The following is an 18457-nucleotide window of genomic DNA, read 5'->3' as shown; positions in this document are numbered from 1 at the left end:
CTTGTCCATTCACCTTCTGAATGGCACACATACACAATCCATGTCTGAATTGTTTCATGACTTAAAAATCCTTCATTAACATGTCTCCTCCCCTTCATCTATACTGATTGACATCAATAAGGGATCATAGCTTTCACCTTGATTCACCTGGTCAGTCTGTCGTGGAGAAGGTGTTCCTAATGTTTTGTGCACTCAGTGTATATCATCTAGCATCATATTGCTGGTAGCCTATGTAAAATGGTCATGCAAATTCCGTATGTGTATGGTTTATTATATGAACAGTGTAGGCTCCTGTAACAAAACAGGGGTAAACCCTATGGATTAATTCCTCTACAAAAAATACATAAACAATATCACTCGATTGGCTAGCCTACTTACCTGTGCGTAAACGTGTAGGTAAACTGCATTCCAGCATAAAATAAACTTCGCAAAGTTCATTTTGAAGATAATTGGTGGACAACGTTGCATACAAAGGTTTCGATAAACTCAAAAAACAGCTGTGTTTTTGAAGCATGCAGTAGTTCAGTTGTTGTGTCAAACTCGTGCTAGTCCGACTGTAGGTAGCCTAGCCCACTCTGTGTATTTCCATCCAACGCTCGTGGAAGTCTGTTGAAAGAGGATTTCAGGGGAAAGGGCGCAGAAATAGCGTAGCATTGGTCAGAGTTTTTATGTCTTCCGTCTGAAATAAGGATGTACCACAAACTTGTTCAAAAAGTTTACTGATCACTTGTGTACCTTAAAATATATCGGCTATATGACTGGCCATTCAGGCTACTTGTGTCCTGTTGTAGTTTTTTTAAATCTGAAACACCATTTTAGTAGGCTAAATTTGCTTTACAGAGACAATTTGGGCATGTTATCTCGTCTAGGGGCCACGAACGTTAACTGCCATTAAACATTAAAAATATATTTGTTAAACACGAATTAATATTCATTACGGTCAAAAAGTCGCAAGAAAATTCCAACCATAATTATCCATAGGCTAGACGGGTAAAATCGAGTTTGCTGCTGACACCTGACAACCCAAATAACTATTCATCTCTACTGTAGCCTAGCCAACCTACCTATAACTGCATTTCTCGGCTGAGCGTGAGTAGTGGTGCTATCTATCTGTGGTGCTGGTATTTTGCGATGTGAGAAGAGATGTAGGCACGATTCAGTGTGTGTTCGGTCATGAGTGTCTTAAAAACGAATTTACATAAAATTTAAATAAATGCATTTTGGGAAAGTCATGAGTGTCTTAAAAAAATGACCAAATGAAAAATTAATGTTTTTTTGAGAACAAATTGTTTGCAAACAATATTGTCCATGTAGAATCTTGGTAAAACTCAAGAGTTTGTCAGATTTTGTCAAATTTTCTGTGTGAACAGGTTACAGCGTTCAGAAATCTTGAAGCTACAGTCTGTGATTGAAAGTGCATCACTTTTTTGATAAAGCCATTGATTCTTGACAAATGTAACATAGAAATGCCTCATGAGTTTAGATCAACGGTTTTACCCCATCAGAACCCAAATTGTAAGCTTGTTTTACATTTTTTTTGTAAATAATGTATTAAACACTGTATAGCTTCAAAACATGGTTTAAACTATAATTTTGATCTCATGGATGGTCAGTCCTTGCATCCATATCTCTGTCGAGGTCATTCCATGTAAAAAAAGACCCATGAGCACCCAAGACCTTACCCGACACACTAGACCTACTACAATTCGCTGATCGCCCGACAGATCCACGAATGATGCAGTCGCCATTGCACTAAACACTGCCCTATCCCAGCTGGACAAGAGAAATTCCTATGTACGAATGCTGTTCATTGACTACAGCTCAGTCTTCAATACCATAGTGCCCTCCGAGCTCATCACTCAGCTCAGGGCCCTGGGTCTGAACCCCTCCCTGTGCAACTGGGTCCTGGACTTCCTGATGGGCCGACCCCAAGTGGTAAAGGTAGACAACAACACCCCCGCCATGCTGATCCTCAAAACGGGGGCCCCACAAGGGTGCGTGCTCAGCCCCTTTGGTACTGCCTACTCCCCCATGACTGCCTGGCCCCGGCCGTTTCTAACTCAGTCATTAAGTTTGCTGATGACACAACAGTGGTATCCTGATTACCAACAACAATGAGAGCCTACAGGGAGGAGGTGAGGTCCCCAGCTGAGTGATGCCAGGAAAATGTGTTTTTTACCAGTCGGTTTTTATGTTAGAGCATTTCACTTGTTTCAAGCTTTTTTGTCCTTAATTATCTTAATAACTTGTTACTAGGATTTTATTACTGGTTCTGAGTAACTTAATGCTTGAATCTAAAATTACCAGAATTATAAAGCTGTTTGATCAACACTGACAAGTGCAAAACTGCTTTGTCGAAGTCAGAATTTCTTCTTTCAAGCATCCTATCCTTTTCATCTCTTCACATATTAAGAACAGATAATGACCAAATGGAGTTCACTGTTTTATTGTCAATCTTACACACAGCACAGCAATCATGTAGACAAAATACAGTACAGAACAAAGACAGTACACTTTTCATATCTGGGGAAAACACTGAGTAATTTGAACTGTTGTACAATTCTATTACATCCCCAAGATGGTATTTGTGTCACGATAGTTATAATGAATATCGGACCAAGGCGCAGCGTACGTAGAGTTCCATATGTTTAATTGAAATGAAACTCACAAAAACAATACAGAGAAGAAAACGAAAACGTGAAGTCATGGAGTGATCACAGGCCACTACACACAAACAAGATCCCACAAAACACAGTGGGGGAAATGGCTGCCTAAATATGATCCCCAATCAGAGACAACGATAAACAGCTGTCTCTGATTGGGAACCATACCAGGCCAACATAGACTTACAATAACCTAGATAACCCACCCTAGTCACACCCGACTTAACCACCATAGAGAATAAAAGGCTCTCTATGGTCAGGGCGTGACAGTACCCCCCCCCAAAGGTGCGGACTCCGGCCGCAAAACCTGACTCAATAGAGGAGGGTCCAGGTGGGCGGCTCCGGTGCAAGGCGAAGTACCCACTCTGCTCGTGGATATGGAGCCGGGTAGAACGCCGTGCCAGGACTGGGCATCAGTGTAGAGGAGGGCCGCGGCCATGGAGCTGGGTTGTACACCGCACCCGGACTGGGCACCGGCTCCAAAGAAGGCTCCGGCCATGGAGCTGAGTTGACCACCGTGCCTGGACTGGGCACCGGCGCAGAGGAAGGCTCCTGCCATGGAGCGGGACTGGACGCCATGCCTGGACTGGGCATCGGCGCAGAGAAGGACTCCTGCCATGGAGCTGGACTGGGCGCCATGCTCAGACTGGGCATCGGCGCAGAGGAAGGCTCCTGCCATGGAGCGGGACTGGACGCCATGCTCGGACTGGGCATTGGCGCAGAGAAGGACTCCTGCCATGGAGCTGGACTGGACGCCATGCTCGGACTGGGCATCGGCGCAGAGAAGGACTCCTGCCATGGGGCTGGACTGGACGCCACGCTCGGACTGGGCATCGGCGCAGAGGAAGGCTCCTGCCATGGAGCAGGACTGGACACCATGCTCGGACTGGACCTCGGCGCAGAGGAAGGCTCCTGCCCTGGAGCTGGAGGTTCCGGACAGTGGACCGTCGCAGGAGGTTCCGGACAGTGGACCATCTCAGGAGGTTCCGGACAGTGGACCGTCTCAGGAGGTTCCGGACAGTGGACCGTCACAGGAGGTTCCGGACACTGGACCATCTCAGGAGGTTCCGGACTGGGAACCGTCGCCGGAAGCTCTGGACTGGGAACCGTCGCCGGAAGCTCTGGACTGGGAACCGTCGCCAGAAGCTCTGGACTGGGAACCATCGCCGGAGGCTCTGGACTAGGAAAAGTTGCCGGAAGCTCTGGACTAGGAAAAGTCGCCGGAAGCTCTGGACTGGGAACCTTTGCCGGAAGCTCTGGACTGGGAACCGTCGCCGGAAGCCTTGTGCGTGGGGCCAGTACAGGTGGCACCGGACTGGTGACACACACCTCAGGGCGAGTGCGAGGAGCAGGCACAGGACGCACCTGACTGGGAAGACGCACTGGAGGCCTAGTGCATGGAGCCGGCACAGGACGTACTGGGCTGTGGAGGTGTACTGGAGACCTGGTGCGTATAGCCGGCATCAATGGTACTGGTTCGATGACCTAGCTCGCATGGCAAGTGCGAGGAGCTGGCACAGGACGTACTGGGCCGTGGGGGCGCGCTGGAGGTCTGGAGCGTAGAGCTGGCCCAACGTGTCCTGGACAGATGACAACCTTCACACGGAAAGTGCGGGGGGCTGGCACAGGACGCACTGGGCTGTGGATGCGTACTGGAGACACGGTGCGTAGAACCGGCACACATTGTACCGGAACACTGACACTCTCCTCAAAGCGAGTGCGGAGAGCTGGCACAGGTGGCATCCGATGGCTAACACGCTCCTCAGGGCGACTGTCTTGCCTCTCCAGTCAAACCAACAGCTCTCTCTCATCAATCTCCTCAACTTTCGCCAACCACTCCTCGCTCAATCTATCCCAATATTCCTCCTCGGTCTCTGACTCACACCTCAGCGTCGCCAAAATTTTTTTGGGGCTGTCTTTTGGGTTTGCGTCTTGGCCGCGAACCCTGGCGTCGTCACTGTCCTTCCCTCACCGCTTGCGTCTGCTTCCACGGAAGGCTTTCGTCTCCAGCCATAATTCCCTCCCAAGTCCAGGATGTCTTCTCCTCCTTTATCTCCTCCCAAGCCCAGGATACCTTCTCTTCCCGGGCACGCTGCTTGGTCCTGTTGTGGTGGGATCTTCTGTCACGATTGTTATAATGAACGTCGGACCAAAGCGCAGCGTACGTAGAGTTCCACATGTTTAATTGAAATGAAACTCACAAAAACAATAAACGCCCTAACCATCCCCAATCAGAGACAACGATAAACAGCTGTCTCTGATTGGGAACCATACCAGGCCAACATAGACTTACAATAACCTAGATAACCAACCCTAGTCACACCCCAACCTAACCACCATAGAGAATAAAAGGCTCTCTATGGTCAGGGCGTGACAATTTAACTTGTACATAAGCTTGGCTCTTGTTGCTAATTGTGTAATAAGAGGTCAAATCAACCAGCTTTTCAGCATCCACTAATTCAGTGGCATGTGCAAAGTGTGGGAGCACAACTTGGTAAGCCATGACATTTCTATCAAAGCATATAGTTTAAAATGGTACATATTCCACTAGAATCGACAAAAAAGAAGTCTGTCATATTACCATTCAGTACTTTGGCAAAGATCATGGACTTCTGAGTTATGTATTTATTACAATTTATCACAAGCCATTTGACTGATACAGCAATTTATCATTGAAACCTAGGATGTCCCTCAATTTTCCACGTAAATATTGTAGATCTTTAACCTCTCCCTTTCTGTCACGACTTCTGCCGAAGTCGATGCCTCTCCTTGTTTGGGCGGTGCTCGGCGGTCGACGTCACAGTTCTTCTAGCCATCATTAATCCATTTTTCATTTTACATTGGTTTGTCTTGTCTTCCTACACACCTGGTTCCATTACATGTTGTGTATTTAATCCTCTGTTTCCCCTCATGTCCTTGTCAGAGATTGTTTGTTTTGTATGTTCGTGTATTATGTATTGGTGCGTGACGGGTTTTTGTACCCACTTTTATTTATCTTGTATTTTTGATTATGGGGTTTTGTTAAGTCTATTAAACGACTCCATTTATACCAAGTTTGATTCTCCTGTGCCTGACTTCCCTGCCACCTACACACACGTCATTACACTTTCATTTGAAAAAATTGGGTGCATTGAAATGTCAACATTTTGGCAGCATTCATATATTTGGGTCTGATTAATCAAAGACTTGCACATATTTAAAAAAAATTGAGCTTGGAAGTCCATTGTTTAAAGAAACAATATTTAGACTCGAACCGCATACACATATGTCTTACCATTGGACCCAGTGATTTTATATATGATGGCAAATGTATCATATAATGCTGTTTAGGTGTAACATTGTGGTCTGGAAAAAGCTCCTTCCAATGCTTCAAATGATTTTCAATGAGTAACTTCAACCTAGACACAGTCGCAATGGAAGAACAGGTGCAAATACTATCTGTACAATCTCTATTAGCTTAATTATCAGTTGTATGTGTCACACCCTAGCCATAGAGATGCTTTTTATTCTCTATTTTGGTTAGGCCAGGGTGTGACTAGGGTGGGCGTTCTATGTTCTTTTTTCTATGTTTTTGTATTTCTTTGGTTTTGTCCGGGTATGGTTCTCAATCAGGGACGGCTGTCTGTCGTTGTCTCTGATTGAGAACCATACTTAGGTAGCTCTTGCCCACATGGGGTTTTTGGGTAGTTGTTTTCTGTGTCTGTGTTTTCACCTTACAGAACCATTTCGATGTTTGTTATTTTGTATTTTTCATATAATAAATTTAACATGGACACGTACCACACTGCATTTTGGTCCGATCTATCATATTCCTGTTCCTCAGATGAAGATCGTTACAGTATGTATGCATTGACTTCCAAACTCTCCAAAACAAATGGCAATATCCTTAGCAGGACAAGCATTTTCTCAGATGATTGTTTTAGTTTACCATCACTTGACGTTAATGTACTAACATAAATTGGGGGTGGCCGATCTCTAACATCTAGAGAGGGGAATAAGGGAAACCAAGAATAGCAGAATTCAGTCCAGATCAATCTGTCCTGACTCAACAAGATGATTCAAAACATATTTGATTTCCAATGGGGCTATGCCCTCCAGAATTACATACACAATGTATTGTGGAGTTTGTTGTATAATTTCAAAGGCTGGGAACTCAACTAACTTGCTCCTTCTATTGATCCCATATGTTGTTCTCAGGCTGTTGCGAAGCAAGTCCGTCTTTGCCTTTTCTATTTCATCACACTGTCTGACATGCTTCTCCAATGTCCTTTAGTATATGCATCCTCATTGAAGTGTGTCTGCATGTTCTCAAAAGAACACTCACAGTGTCTGTGCTTACTGTAGGCAAAGCCCACACCCTCTCTGAACCCTGCTAGTTCATGTAGTGTCAGGATGTCTCCACAGAGAGAGACCATGGCACCATATATCGTTTTCTTTCCATTAATAGTTTGCATTTTAACCACCCAATGTAACCATGTCTTCCTTGATTCTATTCAATAGTACATCTACATCAGATTGACGGAGGTCTGCTGATCTAGCCATGGCAAGTAGCTTGATAGCAGCCAGTTTAGACCTGTATTTTGGATTTATATTTCCTAGGGTGTAGTACAGCATTAACAACTTGTTTTTTTTATGCAAAGGATCCTAGTGGGTTACAGATCTCTTCATCTGTGTACATTTTTTATCTCTGAAAATAAGGGATGTGATTTTAGAAGAGCACCATCAACAATGTCATGAAAACAACTTTCAGCCAATGTAAACTGAGCTTTTTGGATATAAATATGAACTTTATCGAACAAAACATACATGTATTTTGTAACATGAAGTCCTATGAGTGTCATCTGATGAAGATTATCAAAGGTTAGTGATTCATTTTATCTCTATTTCTGCTTTTTGTGACTCTCTTTGGCTGGAAAAATGGCTGTGTTTTTCTGTGACTAGGTGTTGGATTTGAATTTGGCACCCTGCAGTTTCACTGGCTGTTGGCGAGGTGGGATGTGTCCCACATATTTCAGAGAGGTTTTAATAACACGGTCCTGTCTAAATGTTGTTGCAACACCAGCAAAAGGGTCAATGAGATTGTCAAATATAGCCATCTCATATTTTTCAAGTTGACCTGATGTGCTTCCTGAATGCTTCTTTAGCACTCCCTCCATCTGCTTCCTGAGGTTGCCCATTAGTAATGATTGATATTGCTGTAACCCAGCAACAATGACATTCATATATATATATATATATATATATATATATGAGAGAGAGAGACTAGCACTGAGAATGAACAAGGTGGACAACCTAGCACTGAGAATGAACTCAACCATCACTGAACTACTACAAAATGCCCTGCATAATGTAACTAACCACGATGCTTGGTTCTGGCATTTATCCCCAAACCAGTGTCATGTGTTGTCAGATCCTTAAAAAAAGTGGACATTGAATGTAGTATCCTGACATGTGCAGGCTGGACATTACTAGTTCATGACAAGTAGAATGTTTGTGACAGGAGAAGTGGTTATGAATGCTATTAGTATAGCCAAGTACTTAAAAAAAATATATGGTCATTTTCAGTAGATTGCCACCACCAACCAAGTAACTTACTTGTTGCACTGTGACAGCTCCATGTTGGTCAATGCCCCTTTGCCCTTCATCTGAGTCAGGTGTATGGAGTTGCTGATCAGTGATGCTGGAGTTAGCTAGAAGCTGATTGGGTTGAATGTTGTCCTGTGTACCACACATCAAAGAAACAGATTATTATTTGAAATTGTATTTAGTTTCACCAATAGGGGGCAATGTTACCCAAAACATCACTGCTCTAGAGGAGATCTGCATGGAGGAATGGGCCAAAATACCAGCAACAGTGTGTGAAGACTTACAGAAAACATTTGACCTCTGTCATTGCTAACAAAGGGTATATAACAAAGTATTGAGATAAACTTTTGTTATTGACCAAATACTTATTTTCCACCATAATTTGCCTTTTTTTTTTTTTTCATTTTGTCTGTCATAGTTGAAGTGTACCTATGATGAAAATTACAGACCTCATCTTTTTAAGTGGGAGAACTTGCACAATTGGTGGCTGAATAAATACTTATTTCAAGATGATTGCAATAGCATTGGATGCCAAATTTAAGCACATTTTCCTACATATTAAATATTTTCTTTGTATGCAGACAAATGTATTTGTTTTTAGTCTGGCCACACTAGTTTAAAAATTTGTTTGCGTACCTTGAGACTAGATATTTTTGATTTTTATTTTGACTTATTTTAAGTAATATTTCCCCAATTGTATTGCTTTTTTTTCTTGTTTTTGAGAGCTGACTTTTTGCAGTGCATCGTCGGGGCTCCAGTGAAGGAGGGTCAAAAGCTTCAAGTTCCTCGGCATGCACGTCACTGACAACCTGAAATGGTCCCTTCACACAGACAGCATGGAGAAGAAGGCACAACAGTGCCTCTTCAACTTCCGAAGGCTGAAGAAATTGAGAGCATCCTGTCGGGCTGTATCCGTATCACCCTCTGGTAGAGCAATTGCACCGCCCGGTGTCACAGGGAGGCCAAAAAGATCATCAAAGACCTCAGCCACCCACGCCACAGCCAGTTCACCCCGCTATCATCTAGAAGGCTTAGACAGTACAGATATGCATCAAAGCCGAGAACGAGAGACTGAGATACAGCTTCTTCCACCAGGCCATCAGACAGTTAAACAGTCACCACTACTCTTATAGAATGACCACACGCGTCGCGTCGCGTAAATTTAGAAATCTGTTATTCAATTATTGCTCCCACACTCCTCGTGCGCGCCAACGAGGGACTGCGTTGCCAAGGGCTAAAATAGAATAAGTTATATTTCTGAAACAGATCGCGCTGCAAGTCCTGCCTCTCCCATCTCCTCATTGGTTTATAGAAGCAGGTACCCACGCACCATCTCCTCATTGGTTATACCCACGTAGGTGACTGAAAGACGAACTAGGTCAGTGGCAGTAATGCACCTAATTTATGAAAGTTGCCAATCGCAATACAAAGTCAAGAGAATTATAAGCCTGGAAGGATGAGAGCTGACTAGAAACGATTCGGTTGACCATTTTATGTGTGGATTAATTGGCGGAGTGGAGGACCTTGTGCATTTCAGGTAAAATAACAACTCAATGTTTATATCCCAGGACAAATTAGCTAGCAACAGCAAGCTAGCTAAATAGGACAAATTAGCTAGCAAGTACTAGCTAAATTGCCATAAATGTTTAATGCTTTTCGACCTGTCCCCAAATTAATATAATTGGTTAGGAGTTTGTTTTGATATTTTAACCTGCGTGTCGTGATCACTTTTGGTGTGGGGGGACAAAATACATTTATACACGATGGCGCACACGCACAGCCGGTTTGGGTTCCGTGTTCGTCACTGTTCTAGCCTGTTACCACCCGGTACTCTACCCTACACCTGCTGCCCTATGTGATTGAACACTGGTGACTTTAATAATGTTTACAAATGTTTACATACAAAACATACCATTATATGTATAAATATATACATTATATGTACAGTACCAGTCAAAGGTTTGGACATACCTACTCATTCAAGGGTTTTTCTTTATTTTTACTATTTTCTACATTGTAGAATAATAGTGAAGACATCAAAACTATGAAATAACACATGGAATCATGTAGTAACCAAACAAGTGTTATATTATAAAGTGTTATATTTCAGATTCTTCAAAGTAGCTACCCTTTGCCTTGATGACAGCTTTGCACACTCTTGGCATTCTATCAACCAGCTTCACCTGGAATGCTTTCCCAAGTCTTGAAGGAGTTCCCACAAATGCTGAGCACTTGTTGGCTGCTTTTCCTACACTCTGCAGTCCAACTCATCCCAAACCATCACTCCTTCTTGTTAAAATAGCCCTTACACAGCCTGGAGGTGTGTTGGGTCATTGTCCTGTTGAAAAACAAATGATGGTCCCAATAAGAACAAATGGGATGGCGCATCGCTGCAGAATGCTGGTTAAGTGTGCTACACCATCACACCTCCTCCTCCGTGCTTCACTGTGGGAACCAAACATGCGGAGATAATCCATTCACCTACTCTGCATCTCACAAAGACATGGCGGTTGGAACCAAAAATCTCAAATTTGGACTCATCAGACCAAAGGACAGATTTCCATCGGTCTAATGTCATTGCTCGTGTTTCTTGGCCCAAGCAAGTCTCCTTTTCTTATTGGTGTCCTTTTGAAGTGGTTTCTTTGCAGCAATTCGACCATGGAGGCCTGATTCACGCAGTCTCCTCTGAACAGTCGATGTTGAGATGTGTCTGTTACTTGAACTCTGTGAAGCATTTATTTGGGCTGCAATTTCTCAAGCTGGTAACTCTAACGTATTCTCTGCAGCAGAGGTAACTCTGGGTCTTCCTTTCCTGTGGCGGTCCTCATGAGAGCAAGTTTCATCATAGCACTTGATGGTTTTTGCGACTGCACTTGAAACTTTACAAGTTCTTGAATGTTCCGTATTTACTGACCTTAATGATGGACTGTCGTTTCTCTATGCTTATTTGAGCTGTTCTTGCCATAATATGGACTTGGTCTTTTATCAAGGTGGGCTATGTTCTATATACCACCCCTAACTTGTCACAACACAACCGATGAGTAGGTGTAACCAAACATTTGACTGGTACTGTATATAAATGCATATTCCGGTCTCTGACATTGCTAGTTCTGATATTTCTTCATTTCTATTTATTTTCTGGATTATTTACATTTTTACATTTAAGTCATTTAGCAGACGCTCTTATCCAGAGCGACTTACAAATTGGTGCGTTCACCTTAAGACATCCAGTGGAACAGCCACTTTACAATAGTGCATCTAAATCTTTTAAGGGGGGTGAGAAGGATTACTTTATCCTATCCTAGGTATTCCTGAAAGAGGTGGGGTTTCAGGTGTCTCCGGAAGGTGGTGATTGACTCCGCTGTCCTGGCGTCGTGAGGGAGTTTGTTCCACCATTGGGGGGCCAGAGCAGCGAACAGTTTTGACTGGGCTGCGCGGGAACTGTACTTCCTCAGTGGTAGGGAGGCGAGCAGGCCAGAGGTGGATGAACGCAGTGCCCTTGTTTGGGTGTAGGGCCTGATCAGAGCCTGGAGGTACTGAGGTGCCGTTCCCCTCACAGCTCCGTAGGCAAGCACCATGGTCTTGTAGCGGATGCGAGCTTCAACTGGAAGCCAGTGGAGAGAGCGGAGGAGCGGGGTGACGTGAGAGAACTTGGGAAGGTTGAACACCAGACGGGCTGCGGCGTTCTGGATGAGTTGTAGGGGTTTAATGGCACAGGCCATTAATCCAAGATTATGTGAGTATTGTTTCTTAATGCTAGGTATTACTGCATGGTTGGAGCTAGAAACACAAGCATTTTGCTGCACCTGCGATAACATCTGCAAATCTGTGTACACAACCAATAAATTGGATTTGAGCGCCAACATGTGAAGTTTAGAAGAGCATATGGCATTTGGTGTCAAATAAAGCTAAGATTCTATTATTGGGGGAAATTAAGGCATAGATACATTTTTCAACCATTTCCCATCTTAAAAATGTAAAAGGGGTCTTAGAAATCATCTCCTAGAAGAAGTCTTAAAAGGTATTAGAAATACATAAAAACACAATAATCTTGAAGTAAAGGCCCCTGCAAACTAATAATTTATACTAATTTATACTTAGTTTTGCATAAATTATTTGCCTTCTATAGGTTTAAGAAATATTGTCTAGTGTCTTCTGTTACCGTCATTCTGTTACCGGGTGTTGAGTCAACCTTGCTTACTGTAGTTCAATAACCAAAATATTTTTTTTTAAACTCAAGGTGTCCTTTCATAGCTGACACCCCACTTTTTCTGCAGACATATTTGAATCTTTATTCAGACTAGATATTTCACAGAATTTTGGGAAAATGTGGCTACGTAAAAAACTGAGGGAGATTTAGTTTGCCAAGCTTTGCATCTGCGCTGTTCCTCAAGTAAATGTGTTAAGTAAAATTGTTAAAGTAGACTTCTGCACACTGTATACAGTGCCTTCAGAAAGTATTCAACCCCCTTGACTTTTTCCACATTTTGTTGTGTTACAGCCTGAATTAAAAATTGATCGAATTTAGATTTTGTGTCACTGGCCTACACACAATACCGCATAATGTCTAAGTGGAAATGTGTTTTTACACATTTTTACAAATTCATTCAAAATGAAAAGCTGAAATGTCTTGAGTCAATAACTATTTAACCCCTTTGTTATGGCAAGCCTAAATAAGTTCAGGAGTACAAATGTGCTTAACAAGTCACATAATAAGTTGCATGGACTCACTGTGTGCCAAAATGGTGTTAAACTGGATTTTTGAATGTCTACCTCAGCTCTGTACACATACAATTTTCTGTAAGGTCCCTCAGGCAAGCAGTGAATTTCAACCACAGATTTAAGGACAAATACCAGGGAAGTTGTCCAATGCCTCACAAAGGGCGGCACCTATTGGTAGATGGGTAAACATTTTATAAAGTAGACATTGCACATCCCTTTGGGCATGGTCAAGATATTAATTACACTGTAGATGATGTATCAATATACCTAATCACTACAAAGATACAGGCGTCCTTCCTAACTCAGTTGCTGGAGAAGAAAAATGCTCAACATGAGACCAATGGTAACTTTAAAACAGTTACTGAGTTGAATGGCCGTGATAGGAGAAAACCGAGGATAGATCAACAACAATGTAGTTACTAACTCAAATGACAGAGTGAAAAGAAGGAAGCCTGTACAGAAAAAAAATATTCCAAAACATGCTTCCTGTTAGCAATAAGGCACTAAAGTAAAATAGCAAAAAATGTGGCAAAGAAATGAACTTTATGTCCTGAATACAAAACATTATGTTTTGGGCAAATCCAACACAACACGTCACTGAGTACCACTCGTCAATTTTCAAGCATGGCGGTGGCTGCATCATGTAATGGGTATGCCTGTTGTCGGCATGGACTAGGGACTTTTTTAGGATAAAAATAAATGGAATGGAACTAAGCACAGGCTAAATTTGTGAGGAAAAGCTGGTTCAGTCTGCTTTCCAACAGACACTGGGAGACAAATTCACCTTTTGTGAAGTACAAACAACAGAGGGTATAGGAAACCTTGGTCCTGGAGTTCCTCGGTTATTTCAGGGTTTTTACAGTCCACCTCTAGACCTGGGAGGCCAGGTAGGTATATTCAATTCAATACAACTGCATTTATCCCTCCAGGGGCAAGAAAGGCAAGCCAGTTACAAGTACAGTATCACAATCAACATCACACCCTCCAAATAAAAAATACAATACACAACACAACTCATTCCCCAATACAATACATAAAATACAATACAATAACATATTCATTGGTGGAATTCAGCCTGGTTGGAACTAAATACTGCTGTATCTGTGGTATGTTCGGACCAGGGTTGCCTATACGCAAATTAGAAGCAAATGGTCTAAAATGTGTGACACAACTGTTTGCCAGAAGCCTGTTTTTTGGTAAGGGTACCTCTGCACTACATCATACATCAAGTTCATTTGACATGACGACTAAAACTGCTCCTCTGATGTCATATCCATTTACAGGAAGTCCCTGTCTTTTGTGGAAAACAGAATCCAAAGAGACCACTAGAGTTGTCCTGATAAGTACGCTGGCATTGTGCTAATGGACTCTATCTCTGTCATATATTCATTCATACTATCTAAGTGGGTTTTGTGTAAAAAGGAAAAAAACAAGGCAGAGGCTGATTTAACTCCATGCTCGAAAAAATACAAAAGGTTCCAGTGCAATAAAGTGAAAAACAAAAAGAGAACATTAATTTCAGAGTCTATGCCATCTTCCGTACAATCAACAATTATGGCATAGAAGCATAGAAGCAGAAACAATTCTGTATCTTTTGTTCAGTACTTTATTGCACTTTGCACTGGCACTTCTTGTATTCTTTCGGGCATGACATTAAATTAAGAATATTCTTTGGCATCTCTGCCTCCTTGGTTTTTCCTTTTTATGGTTTGAGTGCAAGTACAGTGCATTCGGAAAGTATTCAGATCCCTGACTTTTTCCACATTAAAAAATCTACATATTTTAGAACAAGGCTTTAACGTAACAAAATGGAAAAAGTCAAGGCGTCTGAATACTTTCCGAATGCGCTGTACATTCTGAACTGTATAGTACTTACAGTACTGTACGCATCAGCCACCTATCATCTAAGCCTGGGAGCAGACCCTCACACTGTTTCTCCTTGATGGTCTGGTTTCCCATATAAGTGCTTGGGACAATTTGTACAAGTAGATGCTATGTACTATCTAGTATCAATGTTTGTTATCAACACAGTTGTAATGAGTATGATGGGAGAGAGTGCTGGTTTATTTAGTACAGGGCCACAGGAGGAGGCAGGTACTATGGTCCAGGGACAGGCAGAATGTCATACACAGGGAATCCAAAAAGGCAAAGTACAGGCAGGGAATAGGCAAAAGAACATCGTATATGAGTATGGCCAAAAACTAGGATACACGGGAGGACTAATAAGGAAATAAACAGAGCTCTCACTAGAATGTGGACAAAAATCAAACAATACCTCACAATGATGGGTGCAAGGAACTGAACTAAATAGTGTGTGTAAGTGACATACAGGTGTGTGAACAGGTGATCAAAATTCAGGTGATTGGGATCTGGAGAGTGAGCTGCGTTCAGGGAATCTATGTGTTTGAGAGTGTGAGTTGGAAGCAGGCGTTACAACAGTACACAACAATGTATGCATAAAATACACATTTCATGCAAGAACCACGTAAAATTGAATCAAGAACAAGTTGGAAAGAATGCTCAAAATATTTTCTCCTCAGGAAAAGTAATTTACCCAGAACAAAACAAACACAAAAAGTATCATGACAGAATGCTCAATAGAGCAGTAACATTACATTCAGAGGACACCACAGAAAAAGCTCATGTGATCGTTTAAAGCAGTGATTACCCATTATTCTAAAGAAAACATGTCACATGCTGGCTCAGCATATGCGACCTTATAGTACTCTGTAGGTTATTCAATTAGTCCCTTCATGGCACCAACTACCCTACATCCGTACTCTGAGTTATTTGTACACCTGTGAAGACTCTTGCAACTTCCTAGCCACTCGAAAGATCTAAAGTATTTGATCTGTCTTGACTCAAAAGCAGCGTTACCTTGTGACTGTTTAATAATGGTAACACTGGGTGTTAACACAACTCAATGGTTATTATATATCCGGACTCACACTAAGACTTGTTTACATCCCAAATGGCACAAATTGCATCCCACTTTATGCATACTTATGTAACCATCCTCTGATCACTCTGCATCCTGCCACAGGGACAGCTGATTGACATTACAGTTGCCCTGTAATGTGCTGTGAGCTTTTAGAGGTGCTTATTTCTCCGAAATGAATAATGTAGCAATCATTATCCTGTGTGGCTCAATTGGTTGTGTGATCAATTCCAATTCCTGCATGGATCACATATACTGTAACTACAAAGTCTCTTTGGATAAAAACATATGCTAAATGGTATATATTACTATCAGATTGCCAAATAGAGTCTGTGTGTTGTTCTAAAAGAGACATGTCCATCAGTTTGATTCAAAGTGAATGTATAAAATCCCCCAGTTTATATGTAGAGTTAGTGAACTCATTACGTCATTCTGTGATAAACTAGAGTAATAACGTGCCTGTGCACGTCGATGCAGCGAGGAAGTCTTTCATCTGACTGATCTTTCATCTCATAGAGCCCTAATCCCACCTCTGCCATCTGTTAGCCCCTATAGCTGACAAGAAGAGGGCTTCTTGGGTCTCCTTCCTGTTTTGCTCCTCTGATGGGGTGCTTGGTAGCTCTCTGTTCTCACGTCGGAATATGCTAGAGCATGTTTGACAGCTTTTTTTTTGCCAGGGATGAAATCAAAGGTTTCACGTGTGACCTCCAAATGTTAGTTTCCCGCTATATATTTGACACATTAAGCATTTTACGTGGTCATGTCACGCCCTGACCGTAGAGATCCTTTTTATGTATCTATTTTGGTTTGGTCAGAGCGTGAGTTGGGGGGGCATTCTATGTTTTGTGTTCTATGTTTTCTATTTCTGTGTGTTTGGCCGGGTGTGGTTCTCAATCATTGGCAGCTGTCTATCGTTGTCTCTGATTGAGAACCATACTTAGGTAGCCTTTTCCCACCTGTGTTTCGTGGGTAGTTGATTTCTGTTTTTGTGTCTGCACCAGACAGAACTGTTTTGGTCTCAAGTGTTCAGTTCTAGTAATAAATCATGAACACTTACGACGCTGCGCTTTGGTCCACTTCTTCATGCAACGATGACCGTTACAGGTCATAAGAATGGTATAACAATTTTCTCAAGTATGATTACAAAGTTAACTTCCAACTGTATATTTGACATTGACATTTGATTTTTAACATTGTACATTGCCCTTCCCCCTGTGTGCATGTGCCCACTGCACTCTTCTCCAAGGCTGCCAATGCCTATTGCCTCTTGATCTCTCCACAGCAGACCTTCTCTCATCCTTTCCTCCTCTCTCCTGTACTCACTTCCAAGGATGTTTAAAGGATTTGTGGGATTTAGGATGCCTCTCCCGCCGCCTCTTCCCCTATATTGGTGCCTGTTTACACACACCACAGACAGTAAATGCCTGAAATATTGATAAAACATACAGAAAGTCCACAGGTGAGTCATGGCAGGTTTACAAGGTTGTTATTTAGCTTTAACCGTTCAACCACTCAGGTGACAGCAATTCCAAGAAAATTTATGTAACGCCCATTGGAAAAAGTGGACCAAGGTGCAGCGTGGTATGTGTTCATGATTCTTTATTTTCTCAGAACACCAAAAGCATAACGGACATCAGTTTCTGCAAGCTTCACAGAGCTAACAAAAATCAACATCCCACAACTAAGGTGGCAAAACAGGATGCCTAAGTATGATTCTCAATCAGAGACAAAGATAGACAGCCATCCCTGATTGAGAACCAAACCCATACGGGACTGGCTTATACTGGCTTTGTGTGATTCTCTTTCACTGTGACCTGCCATTGTTTGGTATGTTTGGGGTGGGTTTCTAAGTTCTGTTCTTAGGCTGAGTTGCTTTTGCTAGCCACAATAACCCATCAGTTGTGTGTGTGCTGTCTGTTTCATTCAAAGAGCACCTTGTTTGAAACCCTTAGCACCCCTAATAAAAACAACATTCTTAGTGTTTTACTTGTCTTTCTTGCACTAACACTTACACTTGTCTTTTCTTACTAGCACTGATTTCACTGATAGCTGCTTTTTCAAGGAATGGTTTTACTTGCAATAACTGAATGTGGTTGTCTTACCTACCTTTGTTGAATGCACTGGCTGTAAGTTGCTCTGAATAGGTGCATTTGCTAACTGACAAATGATAACTATTGTCTGGTTCAGGAGAATATCACTCGTGTCAATGTCATTCTTATGTCTGACTTTAAAATCATTAATTTTGTTTATCAAATCATTTATTCAAATTATACTATTGATATATTCATGTTCAGTCGCCTCACAGTAGTCAAGATAACCCCCATCATATTACTGTGATATCTCCCTTTGTATTTGTCACACAGAGCAGAACAAGTGAACCCAAGAGCAGACTCCAACGATGAGACTGGAATGAGGTAACCAAGGTATTATTTTGAAACACTGGAGGAAGATGGAGTGCAGGTCAGGGGAAGCTTGGGCGGGTTGCTGGAAACCGGGTAAGCAGGTCTGGAGGGGAATTCAAGGGAGCGTAGAGTGGGGAATCCAGGAC

At 42.3% G+C, this 18457-nt stretch overlaps 1 protein-coding gene across 3 annotated transcripts in view; it reads right to left on the bottom strand.

Annotated features, from left to right (window-relative positions):
* The window catches only part of LOC115129627 (parathyroid hormone 2 receptor-like), a 31364-nt gene extending 30215 nt beyond the window's left edge, over positions 1-1149 (bottom strand). For 2 of the 3 annotated variants that reach the window (XM_029660201.2, XM_029660202.2), the window contains exons 1-2: positions 1065-1149; positions 379-606 (exon numbers count right to left, since the gene is read on the bottom strand). In XM_029660201.2, coding sequence (XP_029516061.2) covers positions 379-468 — 90 coding nt within the window. In that variant the 5' untranslated portion in view covers positions 469-606; positions 1065-1149. Of the gene's footprint in view, positions 1-378; positions 777-1064 lie in introns of those variants that run through there. The other variant, XM_065018737.1, reaches the window with a different exon arrangement.
* Positions 1150-18457: the final 17308 nt, after the last annotated feature.

The sequence above is a fragment of the Oncorhynchus nerka genome, linkage group LG5, assembly GCF_034236695.1.
Source record: "Oncorhynchus nerka isolate Pitt River linkage group LG5, Oner_Uvic_2.0, whole genome shotgun sequence".
Classification (NCBI taxonomy): Eukaryota; Metazoa; Chordata; class Actinopteri; order Salmoniformes; family Salmonidae; genus Oncorhynchus; species Oncorhynchus nerka.
Note: the sequence above shows the minus strand (reverse complement) of the source record. Positions and strands in the feature narration are given on the sequence as shown.